Here is a 26,628-nt window from a genome sequence, read left to right on the forward strand (position 1 = left end):
GCAAAACCAGGCAGAAGGTGGTTGAAAGTGGTTACACTGGATGATTGAGTTCCAGGGAGCAACTGACTGGAAGGAGATACTTCAAGATACATTGGGTTGATGGAAATGTTCCAAATTTTGGTTGGAATGTAGTTACATTGGGGTATACATCCTCAAACCTGATTGAACAGCATACTTAAAATCTATGCGTTTTAATGTGTGTCAATTATACCTCAAAAAGAAGTCTCAGCTAATTGGAAAAAATGTTACTAATAGTTCTGCTGCTGCTGTTTAGTCGCTAAGTTGTGTCCTACCCTTTGTGACCGTATGGACTGTAGCCTGCCACGCTCCTCTGTCCATTGGATTTCCCAGGCAAGCATCCTGGAGTAGGTTGCTATTTTTCAGGGGATCTACCCAATGCAGGCATCAAACTCGAGTCTCCTGCATTGGCAGGCGATTCTTCACCACTGAGTTACCTGGAAAGCCAGAATAGTTCTAGGACACAATAAGTAGATTTCTGATACCTCCAGAACTGTCAGGATTTTATTATCTATATAGAGAATTAAATAATAGTGTTCTAAAATACAACCTCTTTGTTGATTTGCTGGCTTTTGTTCTGTTTTGTTTGGCTAGCAGGAAAGGATTATTTAGTTTTATTATTTATGAATTAGATATGCTTATTCAGATATTTTCAGTCCTTACAAATACTCTTTTATCTCTGTTTGTAGACATTTCTGCAAAGGATGAAACCTCACCTAGTTCCAGTGTAAGCTTCCATCTCACCCTCCTTTAGCCTCTATATTCAAAAGTTTAACTTACTATATCTTTACCTGGCAGATCTTTTCTGTGAGTCTTTCCTTCATTTAATAAAAATACATACAATGATCAGTATATAATTATATATCAGATTTTGCTTCTTAACCAATACCTTAATGGAGATTTATTGATATTATTGGCTTGTTACTCTTAATAAAAATGAAAGAAAAAAGGATGCCTCAAGAACATTCACTCCATTAGTTGTAGTGCTATTTTTCTTTTTTCATGTTTTTCTTTCTGTTCATTTTGTGTTACCTTAACAGAACTGTTTATCATTTACTATAAAGGGATTTGTACTAGTTTCACAAACATATGGTATTTGTGAAAAACTCCACAAATCTTTTTGTAAAGTTGGTTGCTCAGCAAATATAAGGCATGAACCAGAAAGTAAATTACAAACACTTAAAAATTCCAACCTAGAGTAAACTCAGCACCTGGTGAATGCTTTCTGAGGGGTTATTTGTTCTGCTCCGGTCCCCGACTTGAGAGGTTTTCATGGGTAAACAGTGGGTTGAAAGCATCAGTCAAGGCAGTCTCATTTCAGAAGATGCACCTGCTATGACTGTGTCCCTGGATGAAGGTCACTATTTGCCTAGGAAGGGTGTAATCAGAATGGAGCCATTGATGGAAGCAAAATAATGGAACAAATAATCATCAACTGTTAATTTTAAGATCCCAGATGATGCACAGATTATACAAAGACATCTTCCAAAAGAGAGAATGTATCCTTATTGGGTGAATAATTTGAGGAAATCCAAAGGGGGAAAATGGCATCATTTTAAACTTCAGTAAGTGTTAAAAAAAAGATGAAGCTCAACTTTTACATCTTAAAGTCTGATCTCATTTCTGAGTTTCAGAGAAGTTTACAATTAAGCTGATTTTGCTGATGTTTTAGTAAGTGGGCCCTATGCTAGAGTTATAATTTAATTGTGCCCACGATAGGGCAGCATTTTATTTATCTTAAAAAAAAAACCTTCACATATTGTTAAGACACTGGTGATACTTTGAAATTGAGCCTACATGATGGTAGAGTAGGGGAAATTCTATGGCTCTACTATCTCGTGAAGCCACTACTATCTATCTAGTTACCTATGCAGTTGCTCGGAAAGTGCTGTCAGACAGAAATATGGGGCTTACACATTCTGTGTTTCTTTCTGTTAAGCTCCAGAGGTTTGTTCTGCCAGTTATCCAACGTCTGAAAACAGTTTTTTGATGTATTTTGTCCACTTACATGTTTGTATGCTGGGAGGGGAAGTCCAATACTTGTTACTTCATTATGGCTGAAGCAGGAGTCCCCACCACTTTATTTGAAGTTAATGTAAGCTTGTATTTATTCGCCAGTCATTTGATATACAGCAAAGTTCTTTTCTTTGAGGATTGATTTATTAATTGGAGATTGCTGTCTCTCTTGAGTAAATCATGCCCATGAAGTGTCATCGTTGATTTTTTTTCTTCCAGTTTTATTGAGATACAGTTTACATACCGCACAATGATTTTTAATTTTGACTCCTTTAGAGTGAAGAGAGATTGCTTATGAAGTGATCTGAACACAGAATCCTTATTTTTGAGTTTTATCAGTCATTATTAAACAGCTATTTTTATTTACCTTTATTCAGAATCTTTCTAATGATTCGACCAAGTTTTCATAGGCTTATATATCCTTTTACTTTTGTATGTGTATTGAGTCATATAAAATATAGTCAATTTCATAACTAGAATATGAAGTATAACTGGCAAAAAATAGTAACAAATATCATCTAATAAGCGTAACTCAACTAATGGGAACAGCTATTCAGAGGGTCCCTAGCTTTGAATATTCAACTTGTTGTATCATTCAGTGTTTTACAGTGTTTTACACTGTTTTAGCATACAGTGTTTTAGTCATCGAAGTAGGTTAACCTGAGGCCTCGGTTGAGTGCAGGTTAGCTAGGAGAGCCTCTTGTGGATCTCTGGGCTGCAGCCCAAGGTGTTTATTCTTCATCCGAGCTGTTTTTTCCTGGTTTCAGTGTCACTACTATAATATTTCTTCCCTCCAGAATCAAAATGTCAATGATACCTTTGAGTCTTAGCAACACACTCTAAGACCTAAGCGAAGTGAAAGTCGCTTGGTTGTGTCCAACTTTTTGTGACCCCATGGACTTATAGAGTCCATGGAGTTCTCCAGACCAGAATACTGGAGTGGATAGCCTTTCCCTTCTCCAAGGGATCTTCCCAACCCAGGGATTGAACCCAGGTCTCACACATTGCAGGAGGATTCTTTACCAGCTGAGCCACAAGAGAAGCCCAAGAATCCTGGAGTGGGTAGCCTATCCCTTCTCCAGGGGATCTTCCCGACCCAGAAATCGAACCGGGGTCTCCTGCATTGCAAGCGGATTCTTTACCAACTGAGCTATCAGGGAAGGTCCCTGTAAAGCCTAATCTATTGCTAAATCTGGGAGCATCTCTTGTATCTCTTTGGTTTTTTGAATGCCCTTCAATATTTTTCCTCCTAAGGTTATTTTAAATTGATTAATTATTGGCTGTTTGGTTCTTGGTTGCAGCACGCAGGAGCTTTCATCGTGGCCGGCAGGCTGCTCTCTACTTGTGGCACATGGGGTCAGTAGCCCTGTGGCTTGTGGGGTCTTAGTTCCCCGATCAGGAATCGAACCTGCAATCCCTGCATTGCCAGGCAGATTCTTAACCTCTGGACCATCAGGGAACTCCATGCTCTTCATCCTTATGTAGAGTCTGATGGTTTCTTACCTCAACTTTTGTAATAATAGAAAAACTGGTGCTGTTGATGCCTGTTTTCATCTGTAAGCTAGCAATAAACCACTATTGTGGTTTACTAATGTGGTAAACATTTCGTGTAAACATTTCATGTAAACTAAGAACATGGAGTTCTTAGTCGCGGCATGCAGGATCTTTTATTGTGGCTGGCAGGAACCAGCAGGAGGGAAGGTTATCTGCTCAGGAGCCTTGAAGAGCGTTTGGTTGCTGAGTTAATTACTGCCTTTATGGATTAACATTTGAGATCCTTCCCCATGTATTCTTAACTAGTATTTTCTAAGCTATTTCCAAGGTTCCTTATTCATAATCTAAGAAATAGATAAATTGGAGAACATATTTTTCTCTGATATTTCATATATCTCCCTGCCTCTAAGTCCTTAGACTGTTTCCTCAGTCTAAAGCTCCTTTCTCCTTTTTCTGCTGCATGTAAGGTGCTTCCTGATCCTAAGACCTGTGTTAAATGCTTCCTCATGGGGGGGAACATTTAAAATGAGGCTGGTAAGATGAGTAGGTTTTTTTCCCCTTAATTTTCATGTATATATATATATACCCAGGTAACCACCTGTTAGATAACATTTTAAAGGTAGAAATGAAGCAGGAAATATTTTCTATATCTCCAATTCTTTTCCATTTCTCCTTTGGAATTCTATAGTAATTTGTACTTACTCTATGTTTTATTGCTGGATTGTGTTTTGTTTTTATTCATGTTTATATTTGCTTTTTTATTGCTAATGAGTACTTAGAATGTAGGGGCTATGTTGTCCTCTTTTTTTTTTCTTCTTCACAAAACCAGGAGAGTTTGGGTACTGCAGTGTGAATGAATTAAACTACATTATTTAAAGGGAGACATTTAAGATTAAGGTAACCCATCCACTCTATGGGTTTGATGTGAAAAGCACAAAAGCTATGTCATGAAAACATAGACCAAGACACAACCATCCTTTTTAATTATCATATTGGAGGAGATTTATTGAACTGTTCAGAGTGCTGCAGACCCTGGTGGCTTAGTCTGCATTTTATTCATTTTGGCTTTATTGGTGTACCCCATTTATATAGTACTCAAGACAAATTTCCTATGACGTTAATAACAGGAGAGCTCTGACCTTAATGAAATAACATGCCTAAGAGTCCAATATTGTGAAGTTTTCCTTTTCCTGTCTTTTCTTGACTGAGTTGTCCCTGTGGTAGGTTTCAGCTTCCAGCACACCCCCTAAAGTAACCTGCCTTCCTCCCCTTTCTACAGGACTGTGGGAGTGGGGGTGTGGGAGAGGCACTGGAACTTCCATGATCTTTATATTCTGTACATTTCCCAGAAGGCTCCTAGCTTAGCAGAATCTTGGGCTGAGGCTCCAGGGTGTTAAGTAGATTTGGGATTCTGGGCTGCTGTTAATTTTGCCTTAGCTGTGTTATGAGTTGGCCTGGGATTTTAACTGAATTTTATAATGTTATTTCCATGGGAGAAAATGTTCTAAAATCCAAACAACCATCTCGGAGCTTATTTTTTTGTAATATAGGAATTAGTACATTTTGGACTTGGTACCTTTGACTTTTTTATGACCAAATATTTCAAAATTCATCGTGCCTGTGCCTTATTCTTTTAAATCAAGTTAAAATAGTCTCAGTATGCATTATTTAGAAACACAATGTAGTCAGTGCTTTAAACATTCATCAGTTTATATGATATGCTTCTCATTCAAATGAGTATTTATAGATTTTACTAAAATTAAAAATAGATGCTTGAATTTTAAAACTAGTCTCTGCTGATTCATCCAGGATGATGATGCTGTATCTCTGATTAATTTCTGGGAAATTTACCAAAGAGGATAATTAAATAGAAATAAAGGGTTCATACATGAAGATGGGGCTTCCAGGAACCCGCCTGCCAAGGCAGGAGACCTAAGAGATGTAGGTTCAATCCTGGGGCGGAAAGATCCCCTGGAGAAGGGCATGGCAACCCACTCCAGTATTCTTGCCTGGAGAATCCCCTTGGACAGAGGAGACGAGTGACCTATATCCATAGGGTCGCAAGGAGTCGGATACAACTGAAGCGACTTAGGACACACAGTAGAAAAAAACAAAGAGCCACCTAATGTTAACGCTAAATAACTTTATGAATTTTGGGAAAATGACTATAATTACAATGTAGAAGTGCACACTGTATTTAGAATAATAAACAATATCAATACTAAATATTAGATATGTCATGTTTGCCAAGTGCATGAGTGTAAATGACTGGAGAGCTGGCATGCAAGTGTTAAAGTATGTGAGTAAGAAAGTTCAGACTAATGGCTTCAAGTTTTCAAAGTGAGTCCTCAAAATAATTTTATTTGATTTTAAACATGTTGCTTCTGGAATAATAAGGCAGGCTGATTAAAGCAGTGTGCATTAAGACAAATTCAGAACTATCATTTTTGTTCCTCTCTATTCCCTCCTAACAAGTTATTCTTAATAAGCACTTCCCAGTTGTTGTGGTTCTTTTCCCCATATTGCTGTAAGATTTCTGAATTTTCAAAGCTCCTATACAAAAAGAAACAGGAGTTAAAAATTAACGAGACTCGTACAGGAGGCTGACTGGCTATAGTCCAAAGGGTCACAAAGAGTCGGACATGACTGATCATGTGGTTATTATACATACCATTGCAAAGATAAGTGTCATATCTCATTGAGCCTAATTATTTATAATATGCAATATTATCATCATTTTTGGGCTCTTAGCATCTTCTTTGTCTTCTTTTTTTTTTGGGAGTCTTGAATGTGTTTCAAGATGAGTGTCACATTGAATGCTGATTCCTTGTCCAGAACAGAGTTGTTTTGTTCTTATGTACCCCTTGACTGTTCCCTGTTCTTTCAAATTAATGGTGCAGAGACAGGCTCATCCTGTGAGACTGAGATCATCTGTTATCAAAACTCACTTATTAGGTGGAAACAGAGGCTTCATGGCTGAAATGATCACAGAAACATCTGTAGAAAAGGCCATCAATCGGGTTGTGTGAAGGTAAAGGAGAGTGTGTGTGTGTATTGGGGGGGCTGGTGAACCCTTTTTGTCCACTTGTGGGATTTATATTTGCATACGTTTGTTTTTAATTTAGAAGTCTTCCCACGTTAAGAATCTTTTTCAGATTAATTGACATAGATCGTCCTGTCAGAAACTGATGGCATGCAGAAAAGTCTTCGTACATTATTTAATGATTCAGTACCAAATCATGAGTATTATAAAAGTTATAATTTCTCATCTCAGTCTGGTTATGAAAGACTAGTGTTCCATCTTGCTCTAATACTTTGTTTGGGTATTCACTCTTACTAAGTTCTTTTCAGTTGTAATGTAATTGCCAGTGGGACATTATTTTTTTTAATTGTTTTAATTTTCAAAACCTGACAAAATAAAGGATGAAACAAATGAGCCACAGCCTCAACTAAAATAATGACAGGACAAGAAAAAGAGGAATTTAGTTTTCTGTTTTTAATAAGTCTTTGAGGACTAGGAGGAACTGGGAATATTATAACAACAACTTTCTGTTTAAATTGTAAAAATCCCCTAATTCAAATTTAGCAAGTGAGGTCCACCTTTTATATTAGGAAATGTTGTTTCTGAACACAATATGGGAAATCACTGCTAGTAAGAAACAGATTTTATTAGTGCAGACATAGAATAAAGTTCCGAGGCTGTTAGATATGTCTAGGAAATATGTCTTACCTTTTTTAAAAATTAATTTATTTATTTTAATTGGAGGCTAATTACTTTACAATATTGTAGTGGCTTTTGCCATACACTGACATGAATCAGCCATTGGTGTACATGTGTTCCTCATCCTGAACCTCCCTCCCGCCTCCCTCCCCATCCCCTCCCTCTGGGTCATCCCAGTGCACCAGGCCCGAGCACCCTGTCTCATGCATCAAACCTGGACTGGAGATCTGTTTCACACTTGATAATATACATGTTTCAATGTTATTCTCTCAAATCATCCCACCCTCGCCTTCTCCCACAGAGTCCAAAAGTCTGTTCTTTACATTTGTGTCTCTTTTGCTATCTCGCATATAGGGTCATTGTTACTGTCTTTCTAAATTCCATATATATGCGTTAATACACTGTATTGGTGTTTTTCTTGCTGACTTACTTCACTCTGATAATAGGCTCCAGTTTCATCCACCTCATTAGAACTGATTCAAATGTATCCTTTTTAATAGCTGAGTAATATTCCATTGTGTTTATGTACCACAGCTTTCTTATCCATTCGTCTGCCAATGGGCATCAAGGTTGCTTCCATGTCCTGGCTATTGTAAACAGTGCTGCGATGAACACTGGGGTACATGTGTCTCTTTGAATTCTGGTTTTCTCGGTGTGTGTGCCCAGCAGTGGGATTGCTGGGTCATATGGCAGTTCTATTTCCAGTTTTTTAAGGAATTGCCACACTGTTCTCCTTAGTGGCTGTACTAGTTTGCATTCCCACCAGCAGTGTAAGAGGGTTCCCTTTTCTCCACACCCTCTCCAGCATTTATTGTTTGTAGACTTTTTGATAGCAGCCATTCTGACTGGCATGAGATGGTACCTCATTGTGATTTTGATTTGCATTTCTCTGATAATGAGTAATGTTGAGCATCTTTTCATGTGTTTGTTAGCCATCTGTATGTCTTCTTTGGAGAAATGTCTGTTTAGTTCTTTGGCCCATTTTTTGATTGGGTCATTTATTTTTCTGGAATTGAGCTGCATGAACTGCTTGTATATTTTTGAGATTAATTCTTTGTCCATTGCTTCGTTTGCTATTATTTTCTCCCATTCTGAAGGCTGTGTTTTCACCTTGCTTATAGTTTCCTTCATTGTGCAAAAGCTTTTAAATTTAATTAGGTCCCATTTGTTTATTTTTGCTTTTATTTCCATTTTCTTGATAACTGTGTAATAACAGAACTCTTGTACTTGTGCTTAAATTGTTACCCCACCTTTTCTTCTGTTCCTATTCATTCTCCTCAAGAGGACTGTGTAACGAGTCTCTCTTCATTTTATTGTTTAAAAGTCAGTTATTTTTTTATTTATTTTTTTTTTCAGTTCACTATGGTTTTTATTTATTCAACATTAAGAGAATAAATGTCACAAAGCAAGTGACCCAAAGTAGCACATTTTGTGCATTTCTTTAGGCCCTTGGCAGCAGCAGGCAGGTGTGTTCACTCCGCACTGACTTTTGTGTGAATCTCCCGGCTCTTCACCCGCAGCTTGTTGACCTGAGACTCGGCAATGTCAGCCCGTTCCTCGGCCTCCTCCAGCTCGTGTTGGAGCTTGCGGAGTTTGGCGAGATTAGTGTTGGATTGTTCCTCAGCCTCCTCAGCTTGTCTCTTGTATGATTTCACCTTCGCTTGTAATTTATCTACCAGGTCCTGCAACCTGAGTACATTCTTGCGGTCTTCCTCAGTCTGGTAGGTGAGCTCCTTTACTCTTCTCTCATGTTTCCGTAAACCTTTAATAGCCTCAGCATTACGTTTCTGCTCACTTTCAACCTCTCCTTCAAGTTCACATACCCTGGCCTCCAGCTTCTGGATCTGCTTCTTCCCGCCCTTCAGGGCCAGCTGCTCAGCCTTGTCCAGGTGGTGCTGCAGGTCCTTCACCGTCTGCTCCAGGTTCTTCTTCATCCGCTCCAGGTGGGCACTGGTGTCCTGCTCCTTCTTTAGCTCCTCAGCCATCATGGCCGCATCAGTGATGGCCTTCTTGGCTTTGTCTTCTGCATTGCGTGATTCTTGAATTACTTCTTCCACTTCACTCTGGAGTTGTGAAACATCATTCTCCAGTTTCTTCTTTGTGTTGATCAGGCTGGTGTTCTGGGTGTGCAGGAGCTGGACGCGCTCACTGGCATCCAGGAGCTCCTGCTCTGCGATCTTCCTGCTCCTCTCCGTCTGCTCCAGGGTGGCCCGCAGCTCCTCGATCTCAGCCTGCAGCAGGTTGGCTCTGCGCTCCACGATCGCCAGCTGCTCCTTCAAGTCCTCCTGGCCCCGAAGAGCATCATCCAGGTGGAGCTGGGTATCCTTCAGGATTCCTTGGGTGTTCCTGTAGTTCCTCAAGCTCTCTGCAGCCAAGCGATTGGCATGGTTCAGCTGGATCTCCATTTCATTGAGATCTCCCTCCATCTTCTTCTTGACTCTCAGGGCATCATTCCTGCTCCTGATCTCAGCATCCAATGTGCTCTGCATGGTCTCCACAACTCTAATGTGGTTCCTCTTCAGCTGTTCGATTTCTTCATCTTTTTCAGCAATTTTCCTGTCCACTTCAGACTTGACCTGGTTCAACTCCAGCTGGATACGCAGGATCTTTCCCTCTTCATGTTCAAGAGATGCCTCTGCTTCCTCTAAAGCAGCCTGGATCTCACATTTCTCTTGTTCCACTTGCTTCTTTATTTTTTCCAGTTCATGGATTTGCTTCCCTCCCTCAGCAATCTGCTCAGTGAGGTCGGAAATCTCCTGCTGCAAGTTCTTGTTTTCTCTCTTTAGGGTTTCAAGTTGGTCCAGGGACTCCTCATAGGCATTCTTGACTTTGAACAGCTCAGTGCTGAGAGAGCGGGACTCCTTCTGGGAGGCCTCGAGTTCAGCCTGAGTTTCCTCATACTTCTGTTTCCATTCTGATAGGACCTTGTCAAAGTTCCTCTGCTTCTTATCGAGAGCCGCGCAGGCAGCATTGGACCTCTCCACGTCGAGCATGAGGTCCTCAACCTCATTCTGGAGCCGCTGCTTGGTCTTCTCAAGGGAGGCACATTTGGCATTCACCGCTTCTACGTGTTCCTCGGCTTCCTGCAGACGCTGGGCCAGCTTCTTCTTGGCCTCCTCCAGCTCCTCCGTGTGTTGGATGGCGTCCGTCTGGTACATGGTCCTCCACTGGGCCACCTCGCTGTTGGCCTTGGACAGCGCCCTCTGCAGCTCGGCCTTGCCCTCCTGCTCCTCCTGGTACTGTTCCCGCAGCAGGTCACAGTCGTGGCGGGAGGACTGCAGGGCGTGGGCCAGGGCGTTCTTGGCTTTAGTTTCTTCCTCTAGCTGACGTTTCAGTTCCAAAATCTGCTGAGTAGATGCTTGCTTGGTCCTTGAAGGCTGAGAGACCAAAGCATCCTTCTCATCCAGTTGTCGGGAATATTCACCGGCTTCCGTCTGCAGACGCGCTCTCTGAGCTGTCAGGTCGTTGATCAGCCGCTGCTGCTCCTCCTCTTTTGTCTTAAGTTCACTCACTTGATCTTCTAGAGTGCGACACATCTTTTCAAGGTTTCCCTTGGCTTTGGCAGCGGTCTCTGCGTTACTGCTGAGGTCGTCGATCTCCATCTTCATCTCGCTCTTCTCCGTCTCCAGCTTCTGCTTGACCCTCTGCAGGTTGTCGATCTGCTCCCCCAGCTCGGCCACACTGTCCGCGTGCTTCTTGCGAAGAGCGGCCGCCGTGGCCTTGTGCTGCAGCGTGGCCTCCTCCAGGTCCCGGCGCGTCTCCTGGAACTCGGCCTCGCGCCTCTTGTTCATCTCAATCTGGGCGGAAGTGGCCCCTCCGGCTTCTTCCAGCCGCTCGCTGATCTCCTCCAGTTCCCGGGAGAGGTCTGAGCGCTGCTTCTCTGCTTTGGCGCGGGAGGCGCGCTCGGCCTCGATCTCCTCCTCCAGCTCCTCGATGCGGGCCTGCAACTCTTTGATCTTCTTCTGTAGTTGAATTTCTACTGCCTGCTCATCTTCAATTTTGCTTAGCAGATTGCTGATTTCAAATTCTTTCTTTTTAAGTTTCTCATCAAGTTGCTGTTTGTCGTTTTCTATATCTACTATGGATTCTTGGGCCAATTTCAGGTCACCCTCCAGTTTCCTCTTGGCTCTTTCTAGATCCATTCGAAGTTTCTTTTCTTGTTCCAGAGACCCTTCAAGATCATCCACTTGCTGCTCTAGCTTGGCTTTTGCTTTGTTCAGGGTGTTGACTTTGTCCTCTTCTGCCTGCAGGTCATCCAGGGTCTGCTGATGGGCCTCCTGGAGGGCCTTTTTCTCCTTGGTCAGCTTAGCTATGACTTCATCCAGGCCGGCCATCTCTTCTGTGAGGTTTTTAACCTTATTCTCTGTGGCATGTTTCTCCTTCTCAACCTTGGCCAGTGTCAGCTCAAGGTCATCTATGTCTTTCTTCAGTTCCGAACATTCGTCCTCCAGTTTCCTCTTCTTGGCCGTCAGCTCAGCATTCATCTCTTCCTCATCCTCGGCTCTCTCAGTCACCTCCTTGATCTTAGCCTCCAGCTGGATTTTGTTCTTAATCAGTTGCTCACACCTTTCCTCTGCATCAGCCAAGGCATCAGCTTCCTAAGGGGAGATTCCTTGAACTCTAAAAGTCAGTTATTTTTATAAGGGTAAACTCCTTTTCAATTTTTCCACTTTCATTGTCTCTCTTTAGGAAATTTTTGAATTAAAATATGCTCTAATCCAGACTCATCATTAGGATCAATAATCATAAACCGGTATAAAAAGTAATCTCTAAAGAAACAGAAGTCCTACATTTAGAGATTCAGTTCAGTTCAGTTCAGTCACTCAATCTTGTCCGACTCTTTGTGACCCCATGAATCGCAGCACGCCAGGCCTCCCTGTCCATCACCAACTCCTGAAGTTTACTCAAACCCATGTCCATTGAGTCAGTGATGCCATCCAACCATCTCATCCTTTGTCGTCCCCTTCTGCTGCCCTCAATCTTTCCCAGCATCAGGGTCTTTTCCAGTGAGTCGGCTCTTCGCATCAGGTGGCCAGAGTATTGGAGTTTCAGCTTCAACATCAGTCCTTCCAATGAACACCCAGGACCGATCTCCTTTAGGATGGACTCGTTGGATCTCCTTGAAGTCCAAGGGACTCTCAAGAGTCTTCAATACCACAGTTCAAAAGCATCAATTTGTCGGCGCTCAGCTTTCTTTATAGTCCAACTCTCACATCCATACATCACTACTGGAAAAACCATAGCCTTGACTAGACAGACCTTTGTTGGCAAAGTAATGTCTCTGCTTTTTAATATGCCATCTAGGTTGGTCATAACTTTCCTTACAAGGAGTAAGCATCTTTTAATTTCACGGCTGCAATCACCATCTGCAGTGATTTTGGAGCCCAGAAAAATAAAGTCAGCCACTGTTTCCACTGTTTCCCCATCTATTTGCCATGGAGTGATGGGACCGGATGCCATGATCTTAGTTTTCTGAATGTTGAGTATTAAGGCAACTTTTCCACTCTCCTCTTTCACTTTCATCAAGAGGCTCTTTAGTTCTTCTTCACTTTCTGCCATAAGGGTGGTGTCATCTGCATATCTGAGGTTGTTGATATTTCTCCCGACAATCTTGATTCCACTTTGTGCTTCCTCCAGCCCAGCGTTTCTCATGATATGCTCTGCATATAAATTAAATAAGCAGGGTGACAATATACAGCCTTGACATACTCCTTTTCCTATTTGGAACCAGTCTGCTGTTCCATGTCCAGTTCTAACTGTTGCTTCCTGACCTGCATACAGGTTTCTCAAGAGGCAGGTCAGGTGGTCTGGTATGCCCATCTCTTTGAGAATTTCCCACAGTTTATTGTGATCCACACAGTCAAAGGCTTTGGAATAGTCAATAAAGCAGAAATAGATGTTTTTCTGGAACTCTCTTGCTTTTTCGATGATTCTGCGGACGTTGGCAATTTTATCTCTGGTTCCTCTGCCTTTTCTACAACCAGCTCGAACATCTGGAAGTTCATGGTTCACGTATTGCTGAAGCCTGGCTTGGAGAATTTTGAGCATTACTTTACTAGCGTGTGAGATGAGTTCAATTGTGCGGTAGTATTAAATCAAATTAAATCAGTGTCTCAGTAATGCTGCTTTATTTTGTACATTGCTTTTTGGTGCATTTAAGAAAAATTTAAAAAGGGAGGGAATTATTGTTCCTGTGTTCCAGAGGAGACTGAATTGAATATTTAATCATAGTTGTGTAGTATAAGAACCAGCACATAGTTCTTCTGGCTCCTAGTGCCAGTTCGTTAATTAATGTGAGAAGTAGATCCCCAAGGGCTTCCCTGGTGGCTCAGTTGATGAAGAATCTGCCTGCAATGCAGGAGAGCAGGGTTTGATCCCTGGGTCAGGGAGATCCCCTGGAGAAGGAAATGGCAATCACTTCCAGTATGCTTGCCTGGCTAATCCCATAGACAGAGGAGCCTTAGCAGGCTACAGTCCATGGGATCGCAAGAGTCAGACATGACTTATCAACTAACCCACCACCACCACAGATCCCTAAACGGCCCACAGATACCAAACAAGCAGAGGCTATGAAGAGTCACACACCCTCACATGCCCATCCTTTTCTGATTAAATTTACCTCATCTCCTTAAGCAGGAGTCAGGCTAGGTATTTATTATATGCCTGATTTTCATTCAGTAACAGTACTCAAAAAATTCGCCCCTTATGTTTCAATCAAAGTATCACCAGGATGATGTTTTATACCAGTGGTAATTAGCGTGCGATCTGGTTCGGGGCCAAACACTATCAGTATCATCTGGGAACTTGGGAGAAATGTACATTCTTGGGCCCCTTGCCTGCTGACTCAGAAACTCTGGGTGTGGGGTCCAGCAGTTTACCTGTAAACAAGCCCTCCAAAGCGATTCCCACGCAGGCTAAAGTTTGAGGTCCACTGTTTTAACTCATTCATTGCAGTTGAAATTCTGGTTAATTAAATTTCCTTTTTTTTCCTTGATGTATCCAAGGAGTCTATCTAGCATTTGTTCTTGTTGATATCCGCATCCCTCATGTTGACTGCCTGAGATGGGAGAGTGCAATGGTTCAGTACATGGGCTCTGAAGACAAACTGTGAGTTGGAAATACTGGTCCTCCTGCTTGTGTACCAGGGATGTGGCCTCGGGAAAAGTTACTTCTCTGTGGAATGAAGTCACCATAGTTCCTACTTCCTAGGGTCATTGTGGCAATTCAGTAAAAGAATCCATGTAACATATTTAGCAGAGCCTGATCTCCTGGAAAGTACCAATGAAGTGTTTGCTATAATTTTTAGCAGGGTGAATAGTTATTCACCAAGTAAATATTATTTTGAAAAATAATATTTTATTTCAACCAAGGATCTTAAAAATGAACTTTAGGGAAAACCACCAATTGAGAAGACTTTTCCGGGGTTAGTGCAGTAACGTGCATGTCTCATTAGCAGTTGTTTTTCCTTTCCAAATGTTGTTTGCTTGTTTATCTTAATAACCTATTAATAGCTTAAAGTGGCATAAAGAGAATGTTTGTGCTCAAAAATCATTTCAATGTAATATTCCTTTTTCTCCTCTAATGTTTTCACTTTTGAAAGGGAAGTAAGTGATGACATAAGCATGCAACTTTTGGGCATCAGCCATCTGCTGCAACGTTTAACATCTATTTTTATAAATCCATGACATTTCTCATGATAGTTAATAAAATAAAAATTCTAACAGTGACCTTACTCTACAATTTCCAGTGTTTCCTCTTTATTTCAGTGAATAACTGTTATTTGTAGAAAGCTGCCATCCCCGTCATTGCTGTTGTGATCCACACAAAAGGTAAATAATAGGACCCTGGAGGTGGTGGAAAGGTGTTTTTGTGCTGAAAGTTTCTTTTTCATTTAAACATTGGTGCTTTTACTGCTTAGGTTGCTGAGGAATTTCCAGTTTACTCCTTAAGCTTTGTTATTCCTCCCATAAGTTTGTGATAGTCATACATCTGCCACCAATCTGCCACTATAACGGGAAGAGGGTAGGAAAAGAGATGGTAGGGGACGGGCATGCAAAGGCTAGGTATGCAAGTGCTGCTCTTGAACTTCACTCTTCACTGCAGACCATCGCCAGCAGCTGTTGGCTCCTTTATTTTAGTCTTTAACAGGTCCTGAAAAGGAAAAAAAAAATGTTCTGCTGAAAGAAATTTTTTTTTTATTTGCCACTGCATTTTTTTTTTTTTAATAAGCAGAAAAACAGGGTAAGGGGAGGTTAGAAATTAGGTGGTGAAAACATTTTTTTCTTGATGGTATTCTCAAGACAGGGGGGCTTCTGCAAGCCGGAAAGATGTGAGAGTAAATACGGTAATATCATTCATTAATCATGAAAACCATATTAAGAAAAGGTCTTCCCCTAACCCTTAGTGTCATTATAACCAGGTCACCAGATCCATTTTTGGAGTCAGGGTTTTCTATATTCTGTTCAGCATCAAGAAACAGATGATATTTGATACCTTGCCTTTTCCCCACAGGAAAAGAAACAAAATATGCTTGAGAAGACAGATTTGATCTCTTACAACCATGTAGTATTGAATGCATTCAGTGGGCTGAAAGTTGAAAACAGTTTATATGCCTTTTTCCCTAATGGGCTTCCATTTGGGGTTTTGAGGAGAAGGAATTTACAACTTACTGTTTCCGTTTTTATTACTAGAGTATAAAAACATGTTCTTTGTATCTTGAAAAGTAAATTTTCAATTTGTTATATGTCAGAGGAACTGTAGCACAATATTTTTTAAAGCATGGAGTTCTTGCCCGTGTAAAGACATTTGAGAATTATTTTCAAAAAGAGTGTTTTGAGCTTCATTTATGTAACAAGGGTTGATCAACAGCTTTTCCCATGGCAGGACAGAAGCAAAACTTGTCTTTGCCTGAAAGTCACTGATGAAGCCCAGTCTCCTTTGGAGTTGAGGTCAGAAATGCTGTGAGTGATGTGGATATAACAGGAAAAGAAAAAAAAATTTTTTCAATAAAGGCTAATATTTTTCCATTGTCCTGGAGTTTTTAGTGTTTCCCCATTCAGTCCTAACTTTTGCCATCCCGATGCCTCTGTTCTGAGAAGATACACTGCCTCTTCTTCTTGCCTCTGTTCCTCCCTCTCTTCCTCCCTCCACCCCCACCCACCTCAACTCTTACGGCTCCTTTAAAGCCTGTAGTTCAAAGAAAGTCACAGTGAAGAGGGCTGTGTCTTTCTAGGCCCAGTGAAACATGTCCTGCAGCCCATGGGCTTTGTGTGAGCTTTCTGTGATCTCATCTTGCAGGGTCAGAAATGAAAAAAGATTCTTCTGTTCTGTGTTTGCTGGTATAATCATCACTCTCAATGACGAAAATGCAGTGGGAATCCAACAATGACATGACCCTCTGAAAAGGATGCTAAAAGAAAACTTTTTAGAAATGTCTTTAACTTAACCTTGTTTTATTTTCATAGATGAAAATTGTTCTGAAATGCACTGTGTTCACAGACTATAGATCTAAATTGGTATATATTTAAGACAATTTTAAAGCGACAATATTGATCACTCTTAGCAGGGTTAATGGAACAGAAAAGTTCATGAAAACTATTGCCCTCGGCTCTATTTTTTAAAAAATTGCTCTCCCCCTCTCTCCCTCTCTCTTTTTTAGTGTGCTTATGACTAAGTAGGAAAATATGTGTCACTAGTTTTCCCACCCCCTCTCCATTAACTAATCAACTTAATTCACAGCTTGTGGAATTTGGCATGTTTTCATGTTAATTTTTTTGTCATATGTTAGGCCATCTTTTAATGAGATGCAAAGAAATGTTGTTGTCTCAAAAAAGTTAGCTGCATTTTTACAATTCAGGACCGTATTGATGCTTTGTGTCAATGAGAGCTTTACAAAGAGGAAATTAAATACAGATCTTTAGAACAAAATATTGTCAAATCTAAAATATATATTATTGGAGTTCCAGAAAAAGAGAAAGCGCATATAAATTCAGGCCTGGCACTCAGTTCTTCTAACAGTAAATGTAACAGTTTAATGTCAACACATGGGTAGATTACCCCTTGTTGATTACTTTATAGCATGACTGTATCTCTATAATATATAATAGCTTCCCTTCCTTCCTTGAAAAAAAATGCGAATACTGAACTTGCTAGCATAGTGATGAGTAGTAGCATGTTCTGGCATATTAGTGATAATCTCAATTCACTAATCTATAATTCAGTTCATGAAGAAATGTAAGCATATGTAAGCACTAGATGACATTCCATAGAGATAGAAAGTTTTTTATTTTTAATAAAAGTAGATTATGTGAATATTGGCCTGATGACCTTTCTCTATTCTCCACTAAACTAGAATGTTTTTAACCAGGATGTTTTTTGCCTCATTTGTGAAGGAAGTCTGGGTTAAGCAGAGTTGACATTCTGCTGGCTTAGATAATGAGCTACCTCATTCCAAGGCAGTTTCTCGAGGAAATGACTTCCTTTCCTCATAAATCTTGCTATGAAGCTTGGGTGTTGTGTGGCCATAAAACACAATTATTGACCAAGCCAAGAAATGATAGCTTTTGCAAGAGAGATAAAGATAATGTTTATTTTATATATCAGTACATCTTTTCTTATCTTTGGGGTTTCATCCAGACCTTCTTTCTCTGTATATGTGATTTAGTAGAAATGTCCCTGAGGCCCTTTCTCTCCCACTCCAGAGAAACAAGGGAAAAACTATAGTGTGGTCTGAAGGATTATGGCCCAAGGAAGAGGCCGATAGGAGTTCTTAAACCTTTCAGGGAAGGACTTCTGTCCAGATGCTTGGAAGGTGTAGCAAGTGGGAGTGTCCGTGTGCTGTCTAGTTTCCATCCCAGCTACCTACACTAGGAAGTCTGCTGAGCATAAAAATAGCCTGGCACTCACCTCCCGACTCAGAGGTGTTTGAACAGTCTTACATCATCCGAATGGTGATAACACTGGAAAAGTATGATCCTGTCATTTGCCTCCCATGTCACAGCAAAGAGAGTATATGATACAAGACTTGATTAATGAGACAACGTGAAGTTATCTTCTTTCTTGAATTTGTCAAGTAATCAATGTCTCAGTGATTAGACCCACCCAGGAAACAACTTCAGACAGAATGAGAGGCCTGGATGGCTAGAAAATGAGGACTGTATGATGACTCATTTTAATTCATCACCAAGCGTAGTCACTGTTGGTTTGATAGGGTTTTATCCCTTCTAAACTATTTTACTATTCACTAAGTGTTTGCATATGTCATTAGACTCCTAAAATATGATAGGCCTTGATTATCAGAAAATTCTTTTTCCTTATTTTAGTGTGTGTTATGTGCAAGTGTGGGTGTTGGAATCAGGTCAACTGGATTGTTAACTCACCTTCATCATCTTTAGGTTTTGGGTCCTGGGAACTTGGAAACAGTATTTACTGTTTAGATCTTTTGAGGATGAAGGTAAAAATGCGCATGTCACGCTACAGTGTGGCTGAAAGAAGGTTAGATGTCTCTGGTACCTGTGGTTTGTTATTGTTATTTAGGGATGAGGAAATTGAACTGCAGAGAAGTTAATTGACTTGCCCATCATCACCTTAGGGTCTTTGAGGCAGGGAGGGCTTGATTCAGGCCTTCCGTCTCCAATCCTGTGCCCTGCCCACACTATCATTCCCCTTAATTCAACTGGATTTTTGCTAATCTTTTTCAAGGGGCAATATATCTATAAACTAATGGTGTTTGCTGAAAGAAAGCTGGTATAAATTATTGCCAATTAATGATGCAAGATTGTTGACTGGGGGAGGAGAGTGGATTTTCCAGTAACTCCCAATGAATGGGTACGGCTGTCTGTTCTCTGGTAGTTTTAAGATGTTTCCACAGTGAGACTCAAAGTATGACTTCTCAACTTGAAATGCTAGAAATATGGTCAGTAGCAGAAAGACGGAGAAGGCAATGGCACCCCACCCCAGTACTCTTGCCTGGAAAATCCCATGGACAGAGGAGCCTGGTAGGCTGCAGTCCATGGGGTCACTAAGAGTCGGACACGACTGAGCGACTTCACTTTCCCTTTTCACTTTCATGAATTGGAGAAGGAAATGGCAACCCACTCCAGTGTTCTTGCCTGGAGAATCCCAGGGACGGGGGAGCCTGGTGGGCTGCCGTCTATGGGGTCGCACAGAGTTGGACACAACTGACGTGACTTAGCAGCAGCAGCAGAAAGACAGAAGGTAGAAGAAATAATCCAGTGGGGAAGCTAGGAAAAAAAAGGCCATTTCATGTAGGCAATAGAATCAAAACCGCAAGTTTGGCTAAAGGAAGAAAGTGGTAAAAAAAGAAAGGTAAAACTAATCCACATTACCAGACAGCATAGACATATATGACATTGGTTAGCATATGACATATATCCAGACTATGCCATCCCGGGCCCCATAAAACAATACACTGGTTTTGCAAACGTTAACAGACTGTAGGAATCCTATTACCTAACTGTCCTGAATAACAGAAGGCCAAATGTTTGTAGCACTAGAGCTGGGAGTAATGAGGGAAAGTTACCAGGAAGTATGTCTTGGCCCAGAGTAAGGAAGAACTTTCTAACAATAAGAGCTGCCAACAATGGAATGTCCTATCCTCTAAAGAAATGAGCTTCCTCCTGCTGCAGAATCAGGCAGCAGCCAGAACTTTGTCTGGCAGGGGTGCCATCGGGGGTTCCAGCAGAGGGTCACAGTTCACATCATGATGAACTGTGATGAACCTGAAGGTTCCTTGCCAAGACTGTGATTCCGTGACTGTTTTGGTTACACCTTATTTCTCTTTCATACTCAAAGGTTTACTGTTTTTCATAAATATACTTTAATATACACGGGGAGGGACTTGGGCGTATGAAATAAGATTAGCTTGACAGCCCTTTGTCCATGGAATTCTCCAGGCCAGAATACTGGAGCGGGTAACCATTTCCTTCTCCAGGGGATCTTCCTGACCCAGGTATTGAAGCCAGGTCTCTTACATTGCAGGCAGATTCTTTACTGTCTGAGCCACCAGGCAAGCTCCTTACGAAAGTAATCAAATGAAATTCAAAATAATATATGTTAGAGGAAAACAACCAGAGTAGGAGATTCTTTTGAAAGTCATATTGAAGGTGATTTGTGATGGACATAAATACATCTGGAAAAGAATTTATCTGTTACATTTATATAGGCACACCTCATTTTATTGCATTTAACTTTATTGTACTCCACAGATACTGTGTTTTTGACAAATTGAAGGTTTTTGGCAACTTTGCACTGAGCAAGTCTTCCTGGCCCGTGGCATCATTGTCGCAAAAACATTTGCTCACTTAGTGTCTCTGGGTCACATTTTGGTGGTTCTCACAAAATTTCAAGTTCTTTCATCATTATTATATTTATAATGGTGATCTGTGATCAGTGATCTTTGATGTTACTATTGTAAAAAAATGATAACTCACTGAAAGCTCAAATGATGGTTAGCATTTTTTAATCAATAAAGTATTTTTAAATTAAGGTATGTGCATTGTGTTTTTTTAGACATAATACTGTTGTATGCATAATATACTGCAGTACAGTGTGAACATAACTTTTATATGCACTGGGAAACAAAAAAATTCATGTAATTTACTCTATTGCAATATTTCACTTTACTGCAGTGGTCTGGAACCAAACCCACAATATCTCCAAGGTGTGCCTGTATTGTATAATTCTGTTGGAGGAAAGAACTAATGCAGAGTTAGCAAAAGACATGTGTCAGAGGCTACAGGGCAAATACTGTCCTTTCCTATAGCTGATTGGAGGACGGTATTGAGGAAAAACAATCAGAAATCCATGTTAGGGAATGGAGGAACTTGAATTTCAGGTTCATATGTTTGGGCTTTGGTGGACACCTAATTTCTTTTGCAAACTTTTTTTATTTTTTAAATAAAGATGGACATGATAATGAGCTTTGTTTCATAACTGTTAGTTTGGTTATGGTGGGAAGGAAGGATTAGAAAAGAGAAGGGAAGGATAAAAAGTCTAGGTGAGAAAAGTTGTGGTCTAGGGCAGATGTAGTGAGAAATCAGCTCCTGGAAGGACAGAGTTGCCTTTAATTGAAACGGGAAGCTCATGGGGGAGAAAAGGGTCTCGAGGGTATCATTGTGGGAGCAGGTGCTTGTGTCCATCTGGAGCCACAAATGGAGAACCAGCGAATGGGACAGAGGTGAAGAATGGAGATGCAGATTTGGGAATTATTTACATGGAGGACACAACCTAAAGTGCAATGAAATTTCAAAGATGAGACTATCAGTTCAGTTCAGTTCACTTGCTCAGTCGTGTCTGACTCTTTGCAACCCATGGACTGCAACATGCCGGGCTTCCTTGTCCATCACCAACTCCCAGAGCTTGCTCAAACTCATGTCCATCGAATTGGTGATGCCATCCAACCATCTCATCGTCTGTCATCCCCTTCTCCTGCTGCCTTCAAGCTTGCTCAGCATCAGGATCTTTTCTAATGAGTCAGTTTTTTGCATTAGGGCCAAAGTATTGGAGTTACAGCTTCAGCAGCAGTCCTTCCAATGAATATTCAGGAGTGATTTCCTGTAGGATTGACTGGTTTGATCTCCTTGCTGTCCAAAGGACTCTCAAGAGTCTTCTCCAACACCACAGTTCAAAAGCATCAATTCTTTGGTGCTCAGCTTTCTTTATAGTCCAGCTCTCACATCCATACATGACTACAGGAAAAACCATGGCTTTGACTAGACGGGCTTTTGTTGGCAAAGTAATGTCTCTACCTCTTAATATGCTGTCTAAGTTGGTCATAGCTTTTCTTCCAAGGAGCAAGTGTCTTTTAATTTCATGGCTGCAATCACCATCTGCAGTGAATTTGGAACTCCCAAAAAGTAAAGTCTTTCACTGTTTCCAGTTTCCCCATCTATTTGCCATGAAGTGATGGGACCAGATGCCATGATCTTAGTTTTCTGAATGTCGAGTTTTAAGCCAACTTTTTCACTCTCCTCTTTCACTTTCAACAAGAGGCTCTTTAGTTCTTCACTTTCTGCCATAAGGATGGTGACATCTGTGTATCTGAGGTTATTGATATTTCTCCCAGCAATCATGATTCCAGCTTGTGCTTCATCTAGCTCAGCATGATGTACTCTGCATGTAAGTTAAATAAGCAGAGTGACAATATGCAACCTTGATGTATTCCTTTCCCAATTTGGAACTAGTCTGTAGTTCAGTTGGTAAAGAATCTGCAATGCAGGAGACCCCAGTTTGACTCCTGGGTCATTAAGATCCTCTGGAGAAGGGATAGGCTACCCTCTCCTGTATTCTTGGCTTCCCTTGTGGCTCAGCTGATAAATAATCCGCCCGCAATGCAGGAGCCACCTGGGTTCAATCCCTGGGTTGGGAAGATCCTCTGGAAAAGGGAAAGGCTACCCACTCCAGTATTCTGGCCTGGAGAATTCTATGGAATATATAGTACATGGGGTCTCAAAGAGTTGGACATGACTTAGACTATCAGGGGAAAAGAAAAGAAACCTTTGAGCTGAGCAAAATGTACGGAAAGAGAAGGGAAAACAATCAGAGAAGGTAGTAATAAAAGCAAACTTAATGAATAAGGAGAAAACCCAAGAGTATTTCTTGGAGGCTGAGGAAGAACACAACCTCAAGAACATGTGATACTCTCAGAGACCACAAAGGTGGGACGTCAAGACAGACCCAGGTTGGAAGTTTCCTTGGAGGATTCTAACCAGCCTTTAAGAGCTCGGGAACTGGAGTGACCATATAATTTTGTAAATGTGAAGGAACAAAAAGCAGCCAACTAATACATTAGTCACAGTTGTGTGTGTTACTCAGAGAGACTTTCATGATGTCTTTCCCCTCCTTTCTGGGTGATAGCAAGGCCGCTGTCTGCCCTTCCCTGCACTGCTGCTCAGACTTCTCTCGGGAGAAAGACATCACAGCAGACTAAATTTATGGATTTGACTCAAGCTCCACTGGAGGACAGCGTTGCTGCTATTTTCCTTTTTGGGGAGGAAGTAGATGGCTGGGACATACTGGCACAAAACACCTGGTTAGTTATCTCTGAAACAATGTGCATGTTATAGCTTTGTTGTAAGACTGACTTTGCTCTAAAGAGTAGTTCAGAAAGTGCAAATTCCTCCTCATAACTAGTTTTATTATACTTACAGATAAGACTGTAGTTGGGGACTACTTAAAGGTTCTCTATTTTATGTTTTGCTGTCTTATATGATAGGAAAAACAACTACCTTAACTGAAGCTTCAGTTTTGGGTTCAAATAGTTCACCTATTACATCATAGCAGCTATAGTGTATGCTACTGGTAATCAAATATACTATTCTACTAACAATGTAACAGTCAAGACATACATATTGAGGCATGTTCTAAGTTACTGTGCTGGACATGATGTATAACTATATATATATATAGGCATTTATATTATCATCTTTTATGACAGTCTTTTCAGAGGAGTGGTATTATTATTGTTCTGCGGATGAGCAAAACTGAATTTGTGAGACATCTTACAACTGTCCAAGCTCAGATGGATAGAAGAGCTAGCGAGAAAGCACCCCCAGACAGCGTGGCTTCATATTCGACCCCCTCCATACCTGAGTCATGCTGTACTTTCAGACTATGGAGACGTTGGAGACCAGTGTCAGGGTGAGCAACTGAGACAGCTGAAGTGCAGAGGGCTTCAGGACCAGCTGGGCAGGCTGCTTCCAACAGTGCCATGTCCCTTCCACCAGGGGGTGCCTCTGTAGGCACTTTTTTTTCCCCCCCTTTTTGAATAAATTTCAGAGACCGTTTTATCCTTTGTGAGTTCGCTACTATGTAGCCAAAAAGAGCCTGCAGCTTTTAAGGTGAATAAAATGTCCATCTATTGGATATATTGAAATGGCATCAGAGTTTAAGAATTTTGCACTTGGTCTTTTGGAAGTTATAATTAAAACAAAATAGATTGTGGTTCTGTTTTAATCTTATATAAACTCTTCTGGTTGTTGCAATATGACTCAAACAATGAAACCACAACCACCCAGGAAAATGGCAACAGCGTATGTTGGGGAGAAACATCTCTTTCTTTTGATGGTTCCTCCCTGTGAAGGGAGCTCCAAGCTGACTTTATTGCTGGATTTAAATGATTGGCAGTCTATGGAAGGCATAACTGGGCATGCTCAGCTTGACTCTGCCCTCCCATGCGTTAGTAGGTACTTGCCTACCTGAGGGATGTGGCTTTCTACCGCTTTCCAGAGCATCTCAGGAGGGATCCCTATGGACTTACATGAAACGAATATTTTAGTTAGTGTTATTATCACTGTTAGTGATATCACTGTTAGTGAATAGTTAATGTCTGATAATTTTATATACTTGTCTGACACCGAATTTAAATATAATTTTTATGTTGAAAATTACAAATATTCTGACAATGAATTTCTTATGCCCTGTATCTTTGACATTATACTGAAATGAAAGAAATACAGGGCATAAAAAATTCATTGTCAGAATGACAATTTAGTAATATTAAGGCTGTGTCTTAAACTATGTTGAGAAAAATCTAATTTTCTTTGGTTGTAGTTCAATAACTTAATTCTTAATGAAGACTCTAAATGAGACTATCATATTCCATAAATTAAAAAATTTAAAGCAAATACTTTAAATAATGTTTAAAAGCTTTGCATTGATATATCATCAGATTCATGTTAGCTTTAAAACTTTAAAATATCTAAATTAATTTTCTTTGATATTTTAATACGAAAAGTTCTCAAGGCAATTACCACTTCATAAACAGTTATAATTAGCATCATTAGATTTATACACTATAATCCTTAAAACAATCTTAAAGAAGTTAAATATAATTCTTAATTTCATCTGGTGTGTAATTGAGCCATTTAAATTATTTTTTGTCATTTCGATAATAACACCTATCATCTACCTATTCATCCATCCACCCATCCACCCAGCCCCACACACACACAGACTTGAAAGTATCCTAAATATAAATAGACTTATCTCTCAATAGCTAAAAGGTTTAGAAACTTTTCAAGTCCCGCCACCCCACATCTCTATAGACACAAACACAGTCCACATCCCATTGGATTTAACTGATGTTGTATCTACTCTCCAAATTAATGTAAGAATTTTACCTCTATATACTGAAATGTTCACATTCAGAACAGTTGTTAATTTGTAATGTGTCTTAGCTATTGTATAAACCTTGGATATTAAACATTTGTATTTGTTAATAGTGTTCTTCACATTTTTGAGTCAGGGACTCTACTGAGAGTCTGACCACTTGCCGTGTACACACTACACACTTTCACATCACTTACTGGAGGTTAATAGACCACTCGGAGCTTATGCAAGGACCAGCCAGGTAGAGAATCCCTTCTAGACTGTAAACTGCCCTTTGGCCTTGGTGTTGTAACAACATTGTGAATGCTTTCAAAGAAGCTGGATACCTGCAAAGAGTAAAAGTTGGCATGAGGTGCTGAAACTAAGAATTTGATTTGGGAACTATCAATCAAGCACTTTTATATAAGGGCTAATCTCAGAGCTTTCTAGAACCACACTAAAATTAGAATCTCTTCTTTCCCTGCACAGTGCCGAGAATGAGCACCAAGACCAGCTTTGGCTGTTCTTTTCCTTTTCTTCTCCTTTGCTTGAGTACCCAGCCTTGTCATTCCACATCCTTACTGACTTTGTCTTTTGTTGAAAAACAGAAACCTTTTGTGATATCAAGAGCTAAGTTCGTGCAGTGCTCTGTCACACTTGGCAGTCACAAACAGGCCTTCTTCAAGACTGTCCATGTTCCTGGGATGTTTTGACTTTAAGGATTATTGTGTACTTTACTAGAAGTACAAAATAAAAACCACTATGAAATTATCCACTTAATCTTTTCATTACAACCCTCCAGATTTAATGCCAAATAATTGTTTCTGGATTGCCTTAGACCACTGAAGCTTTAGAAACCAGGTGGTTTTTCTTTTTTATGCTTTTATTCTCATGTATTACTTTTTAGCATAACAGGGTAAGTATTCCCTCTTATGTTACATTTTTATTTATGCATGTGTTTTGCAGGTGTGGTTCGCATTGGAAATTCTGGCTCTGGACCTACAGACAAATATTAGATGCAGAGTTAGGCAGTGCTAAGGCAGTCTCATTTAATAAAGTTAACATCTTGTTAACCATAAATAATGCATTTCAACAGTAGCTTATATGTCAGTGGGACCAGGTAGTCTTTCCTGTAAGTAACTACACATCTGTGAAAAGAGAAACATTAGAAGTGGGAGTTAAGTGTAGTTATGCTTAAGTACCAACATTTGCTGCAAGTTACTTTGCAAGGAAGACAGTATGAAATGCAGATGTATTCCTGAGAGTAAATA

General features: G+C 40.4%; 2 protein-coding genes across 10 annotated transcripts in view; one reads left to right on the forward strand and one right to left on the reverse strand.

Moving 5' to 3' along the window:
* Nucleotides 1-26,628, forward strand: part of ADGRG6 (adhesion G protein-coupled receptor G6) — a 153,919-nt gene that overhangs the window by 18,091 nt on the left and 109,200 nt on the right. The gene's annotated exons all lie outside the window — the stretch shown is intronic.
* Nucleotides 8,593-26,040, reverse strand: LOC122434224 (myosin-8-like). Its single transcript, XM_043457470.1, has 2 exons — nucleotides 26,030-26,040; nucleotides 8,593-11,869 (listed from the first exon to the last, which is right to left on the reverse strand). Exon 2 carries the CDS (start codon nucleotides 11,731-11,733, stop codon nucleotides 8,722-8,724), a length of 3,012 nt encoding a protein of 1,003 aa, XP_043313405.1. The 5' UTR covers nucleotides 11,734-11,869; nucleotides 26,030-26,040; the 3' UTR covers nucleotides 8,593-8,721.

Source organism: Cervus canadensis, chromosome 33, assembly GCF_019320065.1.
Source record: "Cervus canadensis isolate Bull #8, Minnesota chromosome 33, ASM1932006v1, whole genome shotgun sequence".
Classification (NCBI taxonomy): Eukaryota; Metazoa; Chordata; class Mammalia; order Artiodactyla; family Cervidae; genus Cervus; species Cervus canadensis.